At 40.3% G+C, this 18,523-nt stretch overlaps 1 protein-coding gene across 1 annotated transcript in view; it reads left to right on the top strand.

The window, feature by feature from the left end:
- DCHS2 (dachsous cadherin-related 2) overlaps positions 1-18,523 on the top strand; it is a 252,231-nt gene that overhangs the window by 133,139 nt on the left and 100,569 nt on the right. Inside the window, exon 3 of the mRNA XM_078445674.2 lies at positions 3,145-3,376. Coding sequence (XP_078301800.2) covers positions 3,145-3,376 — 232 coding nt within the window. The remainder of the gene's footprint in view (positions 1-3,144; positions 3,377-18,523) is intronic.

Raw genomic sequence — 18,523 nt, 5'->3', positions numbered from 1 at the left:
CTGCATGAGCATTAGAATTGACCTAATTCAACATCCCCTCAAAATAGAAAGTTTTTAAATCTCATTTAGTGAGAAACCTGACTTGAACGGACCTGAGGCCGTTCATGTTTAAATTCATGTTTAAATCCCTCTAAATGTGTCTTTCCATACATTTTGCTGCAGAATATTAAGCATTTGGTTATGTAGGGCCACCCCAGACCTGACTAGGTATATGTGTACCACATCACCTTCCTAACACTTGAAACATTCCAACACTAATCTATCTGGCCCCAAGTATTTAGGAAAAGGAGGCTGTAAACTCTTATAATGATGTGATTAACCATTATAAATGCTCTCATACATATTGTATCGTTCCTGCTTTACAGAAGATGCAGCCCAGACTCAGGGACTATCTGATTTTCTCTCTTCTGTGGTCCCAGTTGCAGGCAGGGCAGACATTAGACTGAGATCATTTGGCTCCAGATTGTTCCACTGTGGCATAAACCCTGTTATACAGTGTTTGTCGCATAGATTATAAACAGGGACTCTGTCTTTTTTCTGCTAAGACTAAGTCCATGGTTGGCATTGCCCTTAGCATAGTGTTTTAAAAGGTAGAATTTATACCACAATTCTTTAAATTTTTTTTTTCTTTTAACGTTTTTTTTTTTTTATTTTTTTTTTATTTTTGGGACAGAGAGAGACAGAGCATGAACGGGGGAGGGGCAGAGAGAGAGGGAGACACAGAATCGGAAACAGGCTCCAGGCTCCGAGCCATCAGCCCAGAGCCTGACGCGGGGCTCGAACTCACGGACCGCGAGATTGTGACCTGGCTGAAGTCGGACGCTTAACCGACTGCGCCACCCAGGCGCCCCTACCACAATTCTTTAAAAAGTCTAATTTAAAAGAAGTCACCAGGGGTTTGGGGGATAAATGAATCTCTAGTCCCGTTCCAGATCTGCAATTCACAGTCTCATTTACCTTGGGCAAGTCACTTGGTTTCTCAGTGCTTTGGTTTGCTTATCTATAAAAATGAGAGAAACCATCAAAATCTTTAAAAAGGGAGATTAGAACAAGTGAAGGAGAAAATATATACAGAGCGCACTGAACATACATTCACCCTGGTTATTGTAAGAGAAAAGCACCCCCACTGATGAATTCAGTAGATAAAAATTGAATTCCTAAAACAGGAAACCTGATATCTATAATAATTTTCCTGTAGAAAGATTCATTGTTTTATGAGAATCAGTTTTTCAGTTGGTTTGTCTATCATTTTACTTGTTTTTGGTAGCATTGCCTGATTTAGGATCGTCATGGACAGCCTAGGAATTAACATCTTTGCAAGGATCCCAAGGTGGAGAGATTGTCATTTCGCCTATCTTCCCCACTTTCTCATCACCTTCTCTCACGCGCTTTCTTATCCTGCACTCACACTGAGGTGACTTCCAGAATCCCAGGAGAAATATAAAAGGAAGGGGAAGGGAAAGGTCAAAGTTAAGCAGAATGGAGAAGGAGGCCAAGTTGGAGAAACAGCAGGGTCTCTGTCAGGTGCCATGCAGGACTGTCTGTTCACCATCCGTCACCCTCCACTGTGGACCCACAGTTCATCCGGGGCTGCTGCAGACACAGCCCTGTCTGTCCAGCAATACGGGTCAAGGGCACTTCCCTTGTTTTCACTGGGTCGTAACCTTAGCCAGCCCTCATTTCTCCTATTCTAGTTGGTAACTGGCATGGCCCGGGCACTTTATTCCACTTAGAACATGGAAAACCACTCTATCTTTGAAGGTGTACTTCCCAATTGTTTTTGAGTCGCCAATGTCTAGGGCACTTGGGACCTCAGAGCATGAGAGCCATTTCCAGGTTTGTTGTCAACCTCACCCCAAACAGTACTCTCTTTCTGCCCTCCCTCACCCTAGGCCGGTGCTTCTTCCACTGGCCTCTTTGTCTCCTGTGCCAAATCTTCTTTTTTTGTCAGAATCCTCTTTCCTCTTTGCTCAGTGTATCCCTGAACAGTGGGAGAGGGAGGGGGCGGGAGAGATGGGAAGGGAGAGGGGGAGGGAGAGGGTGAGAGAGAAGGAAGAGTGAGCGAGAAAGTCCAGGCTTTGTGATTTACTAAGGATTTTTGTCAAAGATGAAAGTATCAAAATGTACCAGACAGAAATGGAAAATGGTGCTTTAAAGTAGGAACACATGTTTTGCTTTAGAAAAGTAAAAATTGCAAAGGATTGTTTTCTTCTATTGTATTCTCTCCCCTTTTCCTGATTTTTACTTGGAGGCAACACAAAATAAAAGGGATGGGATCTATTCCTCTACTATGCTATGCACTCTATTACCTTTCTAAAACATGAAAAATCCAGAATTCCAAAGCAAATCTGACCCCAGATATTTGGGACAAGTACCTTCACTGCCACCATCCACTCCAGACTTGATTCTAATCACCTCCTAACTGGTCTCCTTCCTTCCACCCTTGCTGCCCCTCAGTTTATTCTGAATGCTACACCTAGAGTGACAGTTAAAATCTAAGTCAATTCAAACTACTCCTCTGCTCAAAACCCTCCAATAAATCCTCCTTTCAGCGGCCCGCAGAGGCCTCCATGACCTGCCCCTTGCCATGCTGACATCACCCTGCTGGCTTCCTTGCTGTTCCCTGAACAGTCCTGGGATGTACATTGTACTCCTGCCTCAGGGCCTTTGCACTTGCTCTTTCCTTCAGATTACTGAAGTCAAGCTCCCTCATATAGGTCAGTCTTTACTCACATGGTACCTTCTAAGTGAGACTTCCGCTGACGATCTTTTCTAAAATTACGTCTTCCTCCAATATTTCCTTACCCATCCTCTTTAGCAGTTAAGATTTATACTAGGGGTAAAAGTGTTTTGTTTTGTTTTTTTCCCTCTTTGGACATCAAGAAAACTTGCCTTGAATATCTTTGAACTATAGTCTGAAATTATTGCCTCCTAAGAGTTTTAAGTGGTACTCTCATTCATCTTTAAGAGTCAGTGCTAAAGTACTGATACCATGCTCTTACCCGTGAACTCATATCTCAAGGTTAAAAGTAAAATGAATGAACTTCTTTGTTTTAAAATTCTTTTCTAGGATCTCTGTCAATTATTCTGCATCTCAGTGTTCAGGAGAAATCCATTTGTAATCACTTCTCATTTATCCAACAGGGTGGACTAAGCGCCCAAGCTTTTGTCCGTGTGGAAATAGAGGATGTGAATGATAACGCACCTGTCTTTAACCCATCAACCTACGTGATGAGCATTAGCGGCCAGACCCAGCCAGGCACCGAGATCATCAATGTTCTTGCCACTGACAGAGATTCTGGGATATATGGAACAGTGACTTATGAACTCATTCCTGGAGACCTGTCGTCCCTTTTCACCATTGACTCCACTACGGGTATGTGATCTTGGAACGGTTTTCCTCTGAAATCAGTAGCTTCTGCGTAACAGCCAGAAAGTTGGCAAAAGTGATTTTTTATTAGCAGGGATGCTGCAGGGCTCATTTCACCTTCCAGAAGGCAGTAAGGTATATTGTAAAGATCTGAGACTTCGTGGTTAGATGAGACCTGGGTGGGAGTTCAAGCCTTGTTTCCTACTGGTCTTATGATCTTTCTTGGCCTCAGTCTCTTTACTTTAAAAGAAGTGCTCTTGGGGTGCATGGGTGGCTCAGTCAGGTAAGTGCTGACTTCGGCTCAGGTCGTGATCTCACAGTTCATGAGTTCAAGCCCCATGTTGGGCTCTGTGCTGACAGCTCAGAGCCTGGAGCCTGCTTCTGATCCTGTGTCTCCTCTCTCTGCCCCTCCCCCATTCACGCTCTGTTTCTCTCAAAAATAAAATAAACATTAGAAAAGAAATTTAAAAGTAGTGCTCTTAATCCCTATGTGGCAAGGTTTTCTGAGTATTAAAGGTAGTCAATTATGAGAAACAGCTGGCCAATAGTATTTATTTTGCAAATGTTCATTTACTCTGTTCATATGATCTTGCCATGTATGGATGATTTCCATCATTTCAGTGTATTAACAGATAATATTAGTACAAAGAGCATTACATGGACATCCAAAGTAGATCCCTTTCTTCTTCTAGGCCTGGCATTCCCTAGTATCTTTGGGTCTTAGCTTCCATGTTGTTAAAATGGTACCTAAAGCTCCATTTGGTTCTCTAATATGGTAATTGCACCTGCCAGACAAGTACAGTGTGTAAACTGAATCTTCTAGAAATAATCAAAATACAGGAGGTTATCATTCCCTTCTTAATGGTTTATTGTTAAAGTAATGTTTGAAATATTTGATTACAAGAAAATAGGAAATTTCAAGTACACTGTATTACATTGTAATACTTCTCAGATAGTAGAGATATTCTGGTCCTGAAATGATGCAGCAAAAAAACAAAAACAAACAAAAAAAACCCCGTTTTTTTCTTTTACATTTTTCCTTCTTTTATATTTTTTAAATTTAATCTTACCTTATTGTAGTAAGAACACTTAACATGGGTTCTGCCCTCTTAACAGACTTTTAAGTATACAATGCATTATTGTTGTTGACTCTAGGCACAGCATATCGCAAATCTCTAGAACTTACTCATCTTGCTTCACTGAAACTTTATGCCCATGGAGTAGCAATTTCCCATTTCTCCTTCCTTGCTAACCTCTTGCAACCACCATTCCACTCTTTGATTTTATGACTCTGACTATTTTAGAGACCTCGTGTAAGTGGAATAATGCAGTATTTGTGCTTCTGTTACTGGCTTCGTTCACTCAACGTAATGTCTTCCGGGCTCATCCATGTTTTTGCATATTGCAGGATTTCCTTCTGTTTCAAGACTGAATGATATTCCATCGTACGCATATACCCACATTTTCTTTATCCATCCATCTATGGATAGACATTTAGGTTGTTTCCACAACTTGGCTGTTGTGAACAGTACTTCAGTGCTCATGGAAGTGCAGATAGCTCTTTGAGATTACATTTCCTCTTCTTTTTTTTAATGTTCATTTATTTATTTTGAGAGAGAGCGAGCAAGCAGCAGAGGGGAGTAGAGAGAGAAGGAAAGAGAGAATCCCAAGCAGGCTCTGCACTGTCAGGGCAGAGCCTGACGCAGGGCTCAATCTCAGGAATTGTGAGATCATGACCTGAGCCGAAATCAAAGAGTTGGACACTTAACTGACTGAGCCACCCAGGTGCCCCGAGTTTATATTTCTTCTTAAAGCACCTGACCGGAGCATGAGTAGAATATGTTTCCGTTGTGATGATGGTAATGTCAGGTGCTACAGTAGGCATTTTCTGTAGATGGTCTTTATTGGAGCTTCACAATCCCCTTTGCAACAACCAGATTCATTAGCAACAAACAGTAATTTACACAGGAAATCATCTACCAAGTGAGCTTGGCTTCTCACCCAGGCCTGGAAAGGGGAGAGTCATTAATTCTTGTTTGGAAGGTGTACTTGCATCCGGTGTGTGTGACTGGCTGAGGGATTAGTTGTTTTTTACAATGGCAGTCTCTTTTTTTTTTTTTAATATATTTTTTTTTAACATTTATTCATTTCTTGAGAGACAGAGAGAGACAGAGCATGAGTGAGGGAGGGGCAGAGAGAGAGGGAGACACAGAATCTGAAGCAACCACCAGGCTCTGAACTGAGAGCACAGAGCCTGACGCGGGGCTCGAACTCACAAACTGTGAGATTGTGACCTGAGCCGAAGTTGGATGCTTAACCGACTGAGCCACCCAGGTGCCCCTACAATGGCAGCCTTAATAAGGTAGAACTTTCCTCGCTCAAAATAATACACTGACATGGATCCTTTAACATTTCAAAGATCAGAAGAAAATACCTTTTTTTTTTTTCCTTTGGGAAATTGCTTATCTTGGCTTTTTCAAAATTCATCTGAACTGCTTGTCAAATTGTCAGGCCCTCTAGGACACTAGCATTGCCAAAAATATATAGGTCAGCCAGTAATCAGGGCACAGGATCTAAAAACATTTAGTAGATTGTTTTTAAAAGACATCAACGTACTCCTCGTCTAGTTTCCCCTGGAAGGTCTTGAAGAATGAGCTGTACTGTGTTCTGTTTTTAGAAGAGATCTCTTGTTGCTGCACTGGCTTCAGTAAGCCACAGGCTTCCATTCCTGGCACAGGCTATAAGACAAATGCCATTGTTAATCAAGGAGAACGCTTTACGTGGGTCATTATCTAGGGAAGTATCATGGTATTTTTTTTTTATAAAGCAAAGACCAAATTCGTAATGGAAGTAGCCTTGGGTTATTATTGTTGGCAGTTTTGATGCCGGTTCATTTAGGTTGAAGATGTTTTTCTAACAGTGCTTAGAATTGGGTTGCACTTAATCACAATTCATGAGAAATTCATGAGGCCTGGTAATGCTTTACTTTAACCTTTAGAAGAGAATTAAACAGCATCACAACTAGCTAAGGGGAAAAGTTGCTTAGTGAACAGGCAGTCTTTAATTTGAACAGCCGAATTCAAGTTCATCTGTTGGGTGACCGCAACTCTGAATACATTTTCTATACTGTACATAATAGTTAGGCTTCTAGGCCATGCCATAAAAGCTAATTTAATTGTCAGTGTCCTTAAAAAGTGGAATAAGGATCTGTGTTGGAATATGGTTTTCCGCTTCTGCATCTGTTTTTTGGTTGTAACCTATAAAAAGTTGGACTTTCTTGCTTTTGCCATTAGGTCTGTCTTTACAGAAGCTGCCAGTTTAAATACAGGGTCAAGGGATTGCTTCTATCAATATATATTTGTAGAATGAATGAATAAATGACATCTAAAAATCACTGAAAAGTGATTTATTTAAATCCTGATTACATATTCTTAAGAAACTTCAAGGGAGTGTCATTGATAACACAGGGCAAAACTTTGCTTAAAATCCAATTTCCCCGGGGCGCCTGGGTGGCTCAGTCGGTTAGGCGTCCGACTTCGGCTCAGGTCACGATCTCACGGTCCGTGAGTTCGAGCCCCGCGTCGGGCTCTGGGCTGATGGCTCGGAGCCTGGAGCCTGCTTTCGATTCTGTGTCTCCCTCTCTCTCTGCCCCTCCCCTGTTCATGCTCTGTCTCTCTCTGTCTCAAAAATAAATAAACGTTAAAAAAAATTTAAAAAAAAAAAATCCTCTTTCCCCATCAGAGTGTGGTAGGTAATGCTGTGGCCTCCAATCCAAATTCTTTCCAATCTCTCTGTGCTAGCTAGCACTTTTCTAGATGTATATGCTAACTATACTAAATATATTTGTATTTATATGTAGTTATATATAGCGTTACATACTTATATAGATGGCTAGCTGTATAGTTTTGCATTATATGAGAAAGAGTTGGAAAATTGATGAGCTAATTTCTACATTGTCACCTCTTCCTGAATCACTCTAAAAATCTCTCTTAGACATCCATTCATTTGCTCATGGTTGATGCTTCCTCTATCAGACATGCTATTTTATAAGCTTCCACGCTTTGTGCTATAGGCTCATGTTTTTCTGAAGACAAGAGGTTTTCCATTGATCTGTTTGTACCACAACCAAGACTCATGCTTTAAAAATAGAGCTCTTTGACTTTCTGTGTTCATCTGGTAAGAAAAATGTTTTGGAGAAAACTGGAAGGGGATGTGGTGATGTCATGGCTGTTTTCTCTTGTGGGTTTATCTTCCTGTTCTGTTTCTGGTTTTCTAAGTTTGTTGTTGGTTCAAAGCACATTTTTGTAAAACGTGCTTCGGCACCAGGAGAGAGATAGTGAGCTGAGCCTTCATTTCTCTTACTCTCCGTTAGCTGGGTTCCTTTGATGTGGGCACGAGTCAGACCACACTGTTTTGAGTTTTAAAAGAAGGAAACACAAGAGTCATATTTATTAATAGCTCTTTTTATGTCTTTAATCCCATTTAATGAATTGTATGTAGATTTTTTTTCCTACATTGTTTGAAGTGTTCTCTTTAGTAGCATGAAAAGAGTAGTGCTTTAGCTTTTGTGTTTGTCCTGTTTATTTAGTAACCTTACACTGAAGCAAACGTTACTGCTAATTCAGATTATTTTAAGGTGTCAGACTGAAAACATTTGTGTTGCTCATTTACAGCAGTCCAACGGCCTCTTTGCTAGGGTTACCTTCGGTTAAATTCTTCAGGTTTACCTCTTTTTATAGAAGCAAGTCAATGATGTAAAGAAAAGTCAGTTAAAGTTCTAAAGAGTGTAGCTCATCTGTTCAAGGCAGAAAATGGAAGTAAGTTCATCCTCCCAAGACATATTTATTCACGGGGTGCCTGGGTGGCTCCCTCGGTTAAACTTCCTGCTCTTGGTTTTGGCTCAGCTCATGATCTCATGGTTCATGAGTTCAAGCCTGGTATCAGGCTCTGTGGTGACAGTGTGAGGCCTGCTTGGGATTCTCTCTCTCTCTCTCTCTCTCTCTCTCTCTCTCTCTGTCTCTCTCTCTCTCTCTGCCCCTCCCCCACTTGCATGTGCCCGAATTTTCTCTTTCTCTCAAAATAAGTAAACATCTCCAAAAAAAAAAAAAAATTAAAAAAAGACATATTTATTCAATACCTCTTATGTGCTAGGCACTGTTTTAAGTATTTGGAATACATTGGTGAGTGAGAGAGATGAAAATTCTTGTTCTCATAGAGCTTACAACAAAAGCTTATGTTGCCCTGCCTATTGTCTGTTCTATGTTTAGTTGTGGTGTATACAAAATCCTAGTTTAGCATTACAGAAGAACAAGTAATTAAAAGGGTAACTGAGAGACTGAAACTGCCACACAAAGGCAGCCATGTCTCTGTGTTTGGTTGCAATCTTTTGTTTGTACAGGGTGTGTGGATTTTAATATAGACTGTAAGTAATGTAACACAGACTCTGCTTTTCTTTATTTCAAGGGCAAATCTTTTTCTAATGTGAGTGTTAGGCTCACATTTCATATCATGTAATGATTCTCATAATTCTTCATGATTGCCACTTTCCTACATTTAGAACATTCTGATGTGTAGCTAATAAATGAAAACCACATCTCATTTCATAAGGGATGTGAACCTACCCATGCTAAAAAAAATGACTTCCTTTTATTTGCAAGACAGAGACTAAAATTAATCACGAACACCAAATCAGTGTGTGTTTCTTTTGTGGGAAACAAAAGCACATTGGAGAGTTTTCCTATTAATTTTTCTAGTATAAGATCACAGACTGGTTGGGGATGGAAGAGACTTCCTGATTCAGCTCCCTTATTTATTTAGCAGAGGAAGAAATTGAGGCTGAAAGGGATTCAGTGACTTGCCTGAGGATACACAGTTGGTATATGGCAGAATTGGATGTAAACCCTCTCTTGAACCCATCATCGGTTCCCGTTTTGGTCTGTCTCAGATGATAACACCTTTTAATATCTTTTCTGTACATTGCCTATATAAGCCTTACATCAACTTATGGCATAAGCAAAACAGAGGCTTTTGTGCCCATCTGCAAATTAAGAGAATAAAGACCTTAAGAGTCTTAGCGACTTGCTGAGGGACGTAGTCACAAACCTGACACTTGAATTTACTTCTCAGACTTACATTTCAAGGCTCTTTCCATTATTATGCCTTTTATCCCCCTTTTAAACTAAACTCAAAGCTAAGATAAATATAAGTTTCATTGTCTCAACTAAATAAGATAGGAATATGATCTCTCGCTGTGACTTCTTGTATAAGTCTATTTGAAATGCCAAATTACCTCTTGATTTATTTGCTCTTGTCAACTGAATGCATAGAATTCCATGACATCTTCTAAAATGGGTATGTTTTCCTTAAAAATCCTTATATTGTCGATATGAGACAAAATTTTCAGTCCGTTCCATGCCTTTCAGCCACTACAACTTAGTAACCCCAGTGTGTGTGAAATAAATAGTATAATGTCACCTATTCACTGAATAAGTTTCTATATTCTCACAAAGTGAATATAGGGAAGACATCATAAATACTAATGACCAATAAGAAATTGGTATTGACATCCCATAGTTTTTGGTTTGTCTCTGTTTTTGGGAAAACTACACTTGCAGACTCCATGTTTGGTAATGGTCATGATTTTGTGCTTGTTTTCGTTTTTAGCTATCTCATACCTTACAAGTTTAGCAATGACCCCCCCAGCTTATTTTCTAACTATGAATGACCACCTTGGTTCAGGATCTCATCTTTTTCAGGAGATTGGGTAATGACAGTCAGTATTGCTTCATTAACAGAATTATATGTATATTAGATTTTAATGAAGAGAGGACCTTTGTCTTTAAGTTCTTTAATTAGTCTATCAATTAAAATATTTCATCCCAACACTTTCCTCTATTTAAATAAGAAGTGACAAGGTAAAGAACATAGACAAACATTATTGCACATTATAATTGGTAAGTACAAATCCAAGCACTGGATAATTCAAGCATAAAATAACCAGTGCTCATTAATATCCAGTAAATGAATCAATGTCTGTTTTTTTAAAATTTTTTTAAAAGTTTCTTTATTTTTGAGAGACAGAGACACAGACAGAGTGCAAGCCGGGGAGGGCAGAGAGAGAGGGAGACAGAGAATCTGAAGCAGGCTCTAGGCTCTGAGCTGTCAACACAGAGCTCAATGCAGGGCTCGAACCCACAGATTGTGGGATCATGACCTGAGCCAAAGTCAGACGCTCGACAGACTGAGCCACCCAGACGCCCCTCAATGTCTGTTTTTTTAAAGTTAAAGTTTGTCTCCTGCACTGCTGGTTAATAATCATTTGCAAGTGTCATGAAAAAAGAGAGCTAAGTAATTGCTGTACTTTAAAATATGAAAATACAATGCCATAAATTCTAAGCTGAACACATAGGCAAAAAGAGACATTCATTTTATTGACCATTTTGTTATTTATTACATATATATGCATATTTATAAGTAACATATGTTATAGAGCTGTATATAATTAACTGTTGGCCCTCCCTTTTAATAGACACCTCCATTTATTTAAAATTGTTGGATTCAAGGGATGCCATGTGGCTCAGTCAGTTAAGCATCTGACTTTGGCTAGGTCATGATCTTGGGGTTCATGAGTTTGAGCCCCGCATCGGGCTCGCTTTTGTCAGTGTAGGGGCCTGATTCAGATGTTCTCCCCCCTCCCCGCCCCTCCCCTGCGCGCATTGCACTCTCTCTCTCAAAAATAAATAATATAAAAAAATAATAAAAAATAAAATTGTTGGATTCATGTAAATGGGTTTTCTTGAGCCTCTTTATATTCAAGTGCTAAAAAAAGTGAATGTTTTGAAACGTTCAGTATGTAGAAGGACAAACTTGATCCTAATAAGTGGTCAGCATTAGTTCAAAGAAACTCACTAGCTTCTTCCTGGTCTTTAATACGAATTGCTTCACTACGCAAGATTGGCTTTGAAGGTAAAAATAAATAGTAACTGCTCAAAAGAGGCCTAATAAAATTCATACGTAGAGACATAAAATAGCCTTTGTTCAAATGTAAAGACATATTTGGTCATTTTACTCCCCTGCCTTAAATATTCTAGTGACTTTCCATGGCTCTTTGGCTGAAGGCCAGATCTTTGTTATGGTCTACCGGGGCTTTCATGATCTGCTCTGCTTTCCGCTGTGGCCTCAGCTCCAATAACTCTTTTCATCTCTGTGCTTGTTCCTTCTATCAACTACCACTTCTCCTCCTCCTCCTCCTCTTATCATCAGACTTACATGAAGCAAGCTCATTCTACTGATGCATCAAGCCAAGTGCCAAGTTAACTATCAGGCTGTAGTAGAAACCATAATATCATAGGAACTGAACACTGGAGGCTTCATGTCCAGCCTAACTTTTCTGTCGGGACAGACCGTGAAAAACAAAATCGTATCTTAAAAAGTTTATAAATGGGCACTGATTTTTAAAGAAGAGAATGAGAGGGGCGCCTGGGTGGCTCAGTTGGTTAAGCCTCCGACTTTGGCTCAGGTCATGATCTCGCGGTTTGTGAGTTCAAGCCCCGCGTCGGACTCTGTGCTGACAGCTCAGAGCCTGGAGCCTGCTTCGGATTCTGTGTCTCCCTCTCTCTCTGCCCCTCCCCTTCTTGTTCTCTCTCTGTCTCTCAAAAAAAAAAAAAAAGAATAAACATTAAAACTGTTTTTAAAAAATAAGTAAACACTAAAAAAATAGAGAATGAAATAATCTTAATGTTTAGGGGTACCAGGGTTTAAATAACCTGATGGATCTTTCCCATAATAAAGCTACCCTTGCCAGTAGAACAAAAATATGACAGCTTGCTGACTTAACAGCACTGTGCTTTCCTCTGCTTTTCGTTGAGAGTGAAATGAAAAGTCTGAAAAAAAAAAATAGGAAAGTCTATTTGCTAATAGTATCTCTTCCTTTCTGTGGCCTGGACCTGGATGTGTACCTATTATTTGCCTCTCCTTTTTCTGCTTTTCCTGGACTCATCAGCTACCCTTTGGGTAATCATATTTTTGAAAAAAACACTTTCACACTTCAGGGACAATCAAGTTTACAGGCCCTATAGTCCCATCATCCCTTTATGGTAATTTAGCATTAGCCAACATGCAATCAAAATGTTAAGGGCAAACTCCATGTATCGATCACAGTAACGACTGTAAAGAGTGTAGGCCCTCAGAAGAAAGCTCTGGAAAATCTAGAGTATTCAAGAAAGGGATTAAGGACCATAGAACTTGAGATGAATGTCACAGGATAGCTCACATTTGGTCAAGCAAGAGGGAAGAATGAATAGTGATTCAGGAGAAGCAAACAATATACATGAAGACATTAAGATGGGAATTAGTAAACATTTGCAACCAGAAATTAAAATGTAGGTTTGGGGGGCGCCTGGGTGGCTCAGTCGGTTGAGCGTCTGACTTCAGCTCAGGTCATGATCTCACGGTCTGTGAGTTTGAGCCCCGTGTCGGGCTCTATGCTGACAGCTCGGAGCCTGGAGCCTGTTTCAGATTCCGTGTCTCCCTCTCTCTCTGCCCCTCCCCCGCTCATGCTCTGTCTCTCTCTCTCTGTCAAAAATAAATAAAACATTAAAAATTTAAAAAAATAAAAGTAAAATGTAGGTTTGGGCTGAGATATATATAGAGATAGAGATATAGTAAATTCCCCATTGAGTGAGGATACTAGACTTAATGTAAGATTTATAAAGGAGATCTCTGGAAACAAATTTTATTATTCTGAACTTCACTCACATCGTCAAAGGTAATAAAGGTGGATAGAGAGTTGATAGTTTGCAGAGAACTGCTCTTGACTTGTGAGTTCTCCTCCGGTGAGACACCTACACCTTACTGACCACTTAGAGAACTTAGTATGTGTTCCTTTAGTTTGGTGCTAGCAGACTCAAGTCAGACTCTCACATCAGAAATCTAGGGGCACCTGGGTGGCTCAGTTGGTTGGGTGTTGGACTTCAGCTCAGGTCACGATCTCGTGGTCCGTGAGTTCGAGCCCCGCGTCGGGCTCTGGGCTGATGGCTCAGAGCCTGGAGCCTGCTTCTGATTCTGTGTCTCCCTCTCTCTCTCTCTGCCCCTCCCCCGTTCATGCTCTGTCTCTCTCTGTCTCTCTCTGTCTCAAAAATAAGTAAACATTAAAAAAAAAAAAAAAAAAAAAAAGAAATCTAAAGAAGGAGTGTCTAACAATGGAATAAAGAAGAGGTTTCCAGGGCACCTGGGTGGCTCAGTCAGTTAAGCATCCAACTTTGGCTCAGGTCATGATCTCACAGTTCATGAGTTCGAGCCCCACGTCAGGCTCTGTGCTGACAGCTCAGAGCCTGGAGCCTGCCTTGGATTCTGTGTCTCCCTCTCTCTCTGCACCTCCCCCATGCGCTCTCTCTCTCTCTCTCAAAAATAAACTTTAAAAAATTTAAAAAAATAAAAGAAGAGGTTTCCGAATGGAGACAAACTCTAGGAGTTTATAGGGGCAAAGAGTACTTAATGGTCTCTCCTGGATGTGGGTCATTTGTGAGGGAGAGAGCCGACAACCTGGGTGTAGAATCATTTCAGATTCTTCCCAGAAAGGGCCAGCAGGAGGAGTTTTGAACATTTCTAGCTTTGTAGGCATCAAAGAAGCAAGCAGTAAAGTGACCTGTCTAAAGAGAGATGTGCTCACCTCGGTTAAGGCAGCTTCAGATTGGAGGTTTGAAGCTTTCTCCAAAAAAACAATGACAGCATCCATAAGAGAAAGTGGCTTTTAAACAGCTGCCCGGAAAACATGAATAGACACTTCTCTAAAGAAGACATCCGGATGGCCAACAGGCACATGAAAAGATGTTCAACGTCGCTCCTTATCAGGGAAATACAAATCAAAACCACACTCAGATACCACCTCACGCCAGTCAGAGTGGCCAAAATGAAGAAATCAGGAGACTATAGATGCTGGAGAGGATGTGGAGAAACAGGAACCCTCTTGCACTGTTGGTGGGAATGCAAATTGGTGCAGCCGCTCTGGAAAGCAGTGTGGAGGTTCCTCAGAAAATTAAAAATAGACCTACCCTATGACCCAGCAATAGCACTGCTAGGAATTTATCCAAGGGATACAGGAGTACTGATGCATAGGGGCACCTGTACCCCAATGTTTATAGCGGCACTCTCAACAATAGCCAAATTATGGAAAGAGCCTAAATGTCCATCAACTGATGAATGGATAAAGAAATTGTGGTTTATATACACAATGGAATACTACGTGGCAATGAGAAAAAATGAAATATGGCCTTTTGTAGCAACATGGATGGAACTGGAAAGTGTGATGCTAAGTGAAATAAGCCATACAGAGAAAGACAGATACCATATGGTTTCACTCTTATGTGGATCCTGAGAAACATAACAGAAACCCATGGGGGAGGGGAAGGAAAAAAAAAAAAAAAAAAGAGGTTAGAGTGGGAGAGAGCCAAAGCATAAGAGACTGTTAAAAACTGAGAACAAACTGAGGGTTGATGGGGGGTGGGAGGGAGGGCAGGGTGGGAGGGAGGGCAGGGTGGGTGATGGGTATTGAGGAGGGCACCTTTTGGGATGAGCACTGGGTGTTGTATGGAAACCAATTTGACAGTAAATTTCATATATTAAAAAATAAAAAAATTAAAAAAAAAAAAAAAAAACATGACAAAGGGAAAAAAAAATAAATAAATAAAAAAAATAAAATAAACAGCTGCCCGGCCAAGGAGTGCCACCCCAATAGTGCCTGTCAAGTCAGAATGTTCCTGCTCCTCTCTCCTTCCCTCTTTTCCCCTTCCTTCCATCCTAGATGGTCAGGAACTCACACTGTTAGCAAGATGAGGGAGAAGAGCTAGATGGGGAAATTACTTCTGACTTGCAGCCTGTGTCCCGCCTGAAATTTGAATCCAGTTTTGAGTTTTGATTATTAATGGACCTTCATATTCAAATGATTAAATTGAGACGGTTTTGTGACTTAAACTAACAAAGAATAAAATACCTAGGAATAAACTTAACCAAGGAGGTAAAAAGACTTGTACCATAAAAATGGTTGGATACTAATGAAGGAAACTGAAGATGACACAAACAAATGGAAAGGTATTCCATGCTCATGGATTGGAAGAATTAATATTGTCAAATGTCCGTAGTACCCAAAGCAACCTATAGATTTGATGCAATTCCTATCAAGACCCCAACAGCATTTTTCACAAAACTAGAACAAATAATTTACTGCAATTTGTATGGAACAAAAGAAAGAATTTTAACAGGTTGACAGTGACTGTGGAAATTATAGGAGCCTCCTTAATTTTCACTTAGATGCAGGGGAAGAACAGTGAGCCATATGAAATAAATTTGAATAGGAGAAAAAAGTGGCTCTATGATTGCACCCCATGAGCTGTTTTCATCACCATACTTGTTACATATTTATGGCAGTAGGAGATCATCATGTCTGGAGAGATGGGCTACAGAATGACAGAAAGCTACACTGAGTGAGGTCACTTATGAAGCACTTTAAAAGCATGACGGAGAAGTTCAAACTTGATTTTTGTAGGGAATAAGGAATGACACGAGGATTTTGAGCCTTAGACCGTCATGGTGGTATTTAAGGAAAATCACCCTGGGAGTATTGTGCTAAGTGGACTTGATTCCTGTTGAGAGGTCTTCTGGCTTGTAGACAGTTGCCTCCTCTCATTATTCTAACATGTTGGAGAGAGAGTGAGTTCTCTCCAGTCCTATAAGATCAGGCTCCACCCCTATGACCTGATTTAACCTTAATTACTACTCCAAATGCAGTCATATTGGGGATTAGGACTTCAACATATGAATATTTAGGGGACACAAGTCCATAGCACATATGCTCATTAAAGCCATAGGAATGTAAGGGGCACCTGAGTGGCTCAGTTGGTTGAGCGACCAACTTCAGCTCAGGTCATGATCTCGCAGTTTGTGGGTTCGAGCCCCACGTCGCGCTCTGTGCTGACAGCTCAGAGCCTTGAGTCAGCTTCAGATTCTGTGTCTCCCTCTCTCTCTCTCTGTCCCTCCTCTACTCACACTCTGTCTCTTTCTCTCAAAAGTAAATAATAAAAAACATTAAAAAAAAATAAAAACTATAGGAAGGTAAGAAGCAGGTAATGAGCTGTGCCATAGTCTCAACCCATAGAAGATATTCTCTCTTTATAGTTGTTCAGATCCTTCCATGTTTTCCAACATGCATATTTTTCTCTGTGCGTGTGTGGGGGGGTGCGGTACATATAAAGTATGTGTTAGTGTTTATGGTTATATTTTACATATTGCTCTGTAATCTAACATTCTCAGCAGTACTTCATGGATTTTTCACAATGGAGAATATTTTAAAAATATTTATGCAGTACGAATTTTTTTTAACACAGTGAATTGATACTATAGATTGATTTTTACAATTTTTTTCCATATAAAATGTAGCATGTAAAATCTTTCTACATGAAAACATGTATATATATATATTTTAGATGCTACACTAATATTCTATTGTATTAATATACACATTGTATTGAACCATTCATTCTTTCCTTATGCTGTCTCTTTAAGGGTGAGGATTCAGTTTCCTCTCACCCTCCCAGCTCTCCCAGAGCCTGCTGATTTTTTTTTAAATTCCAAGTTTTAAGTCTCGGTTGTAAGAATGCAGACTTGGCCTCCTCTGGTTTTCAAAACCAAATGTTATGGGGATTGTCCTCCCCATGTGGGTTCCCCCATGTGGGGGTCTCTTTTCTTTCCCTACTCCTTACAGGCACTGTCCTGTCCTGAAGACAGCCCCTGAGTCCAGTTACTTCTAGACCCTGCCTCAGCCCTTCCTATCCTCTTCGACGTGGCCCCCTCCCTCCATTTAGTTGTAGAGCTTGTTCTCCCAGGCTTTAGGTCATTTTCTGGGTTATTTACACCGATGTGAGCGTTATCTAGTTGTATCCATGGGACAAGGTGAGCCTAGGGTCCTCCTACTCTGCCATCCTCCCCAGAACCCCCATTCATTCTCTTCTTGATGGATAGTAAAGTCACTTGTGATATTGCAAAAGACATCCTCTCCATTTCTTTCTATGCACTTCTGTGAGCAGAGGGCAGGCTTCTAGGTTACTGAATATGAATTGTTTACAGATTGATACATAATGCCTAAGTGCTTTTGAACAGTATACAATAAAACCACATCATTTATTATCCCTGAGTCTCATCACTTAAAAAGTTTGTAACAAACATTAGAGTAAAAACAAGAGGCAGTTGTTTTCCTTTCACATTTCTGTGTTTTTTTTTAATTCAGTTTGAACATTATCATATTTACTCACGAGCCTTTCTTTCTTATTTAAACTATCTGTCCTGGGGCACCTGGGTGGCTCAGCCAGTTAAGCGTCCAACTGTGGCTCTGGTCCTGATCTCGCGGTCCAAAAGTTCGAGCCCACATAGGGCTCTGAGCTGTTACGAGCCCACCATCAGGTACTGTGCTGATAGCTCAGAGCCTGGAGCCTGCTTTGGACTCTGTGTCTCCCTCTGTCTCTGTTTCCTCTGCTCATGCGCTCACTCGCGCTCTCTCTCTCTCTCTCTCTCTCTCAAAAATAAACATTAAAAATAAAATAAAATAAACTATCTGTCCTTCTCTAGTGCTGACCTCACTTTTGTTTTACTTGTATTTTTCCCCTTTGTTGCAGAACTCTTCATTTATTATTGGGATACTAAATCGTTGTTTCAAAATGTTGTCTTTTGATCTTATTTATAAATCATCAAGTAAATTAATGAACTCATGACTGAATAAGAAAGATTTAAAAATGCTAATTAAAATACGCATTAAATTTATAATAAACATGTGTACAAGGCCACTGTAGGATCATAGAAGGTAGATCTCAAGCAAAATGGAAGGTATATGAAAGTCAGCTGCACCAGGTGAAACTTGAGCTGTGCTTTAAAATGTGACTGGAAGTCAGAAAAGATGAAGAGATTGTTCTAAAATGTGACTGGAAGTCAGAAAAGATGAAGAGGAGGATGCAGTAATCTAAATGGAAAAGAGCAAGATCTATCCTGGAAATTATAGCTATTTCACTGTGCTTAGGGCAAAAGTACTGTACAGAGAGTGGTGAGATGGGCTACCGAGGTGAAAAGGGTTCATTTACCAGCAACTTGGTTTATTTAGATAAGGCACTT

This window comes from Panthera onca, chromosome B1 (assembly GCF_046562875.1).
Source record: "Panthera onca isolate mPanOnc1 chromosome B1, mPanOnc1 haplotype 2, whole genome shotgun sequence".
In the NCBI taxonomy this organism is placed as follows: domain Eukaryota; kingdom Metazoa; phylum Chordata; class Mammalia; order Carnivora; family Felidae; genus Panthera; species Panthera onca.
This window is presented reverse-complemented; position numbering and strand designations above follow the sequence as displayed.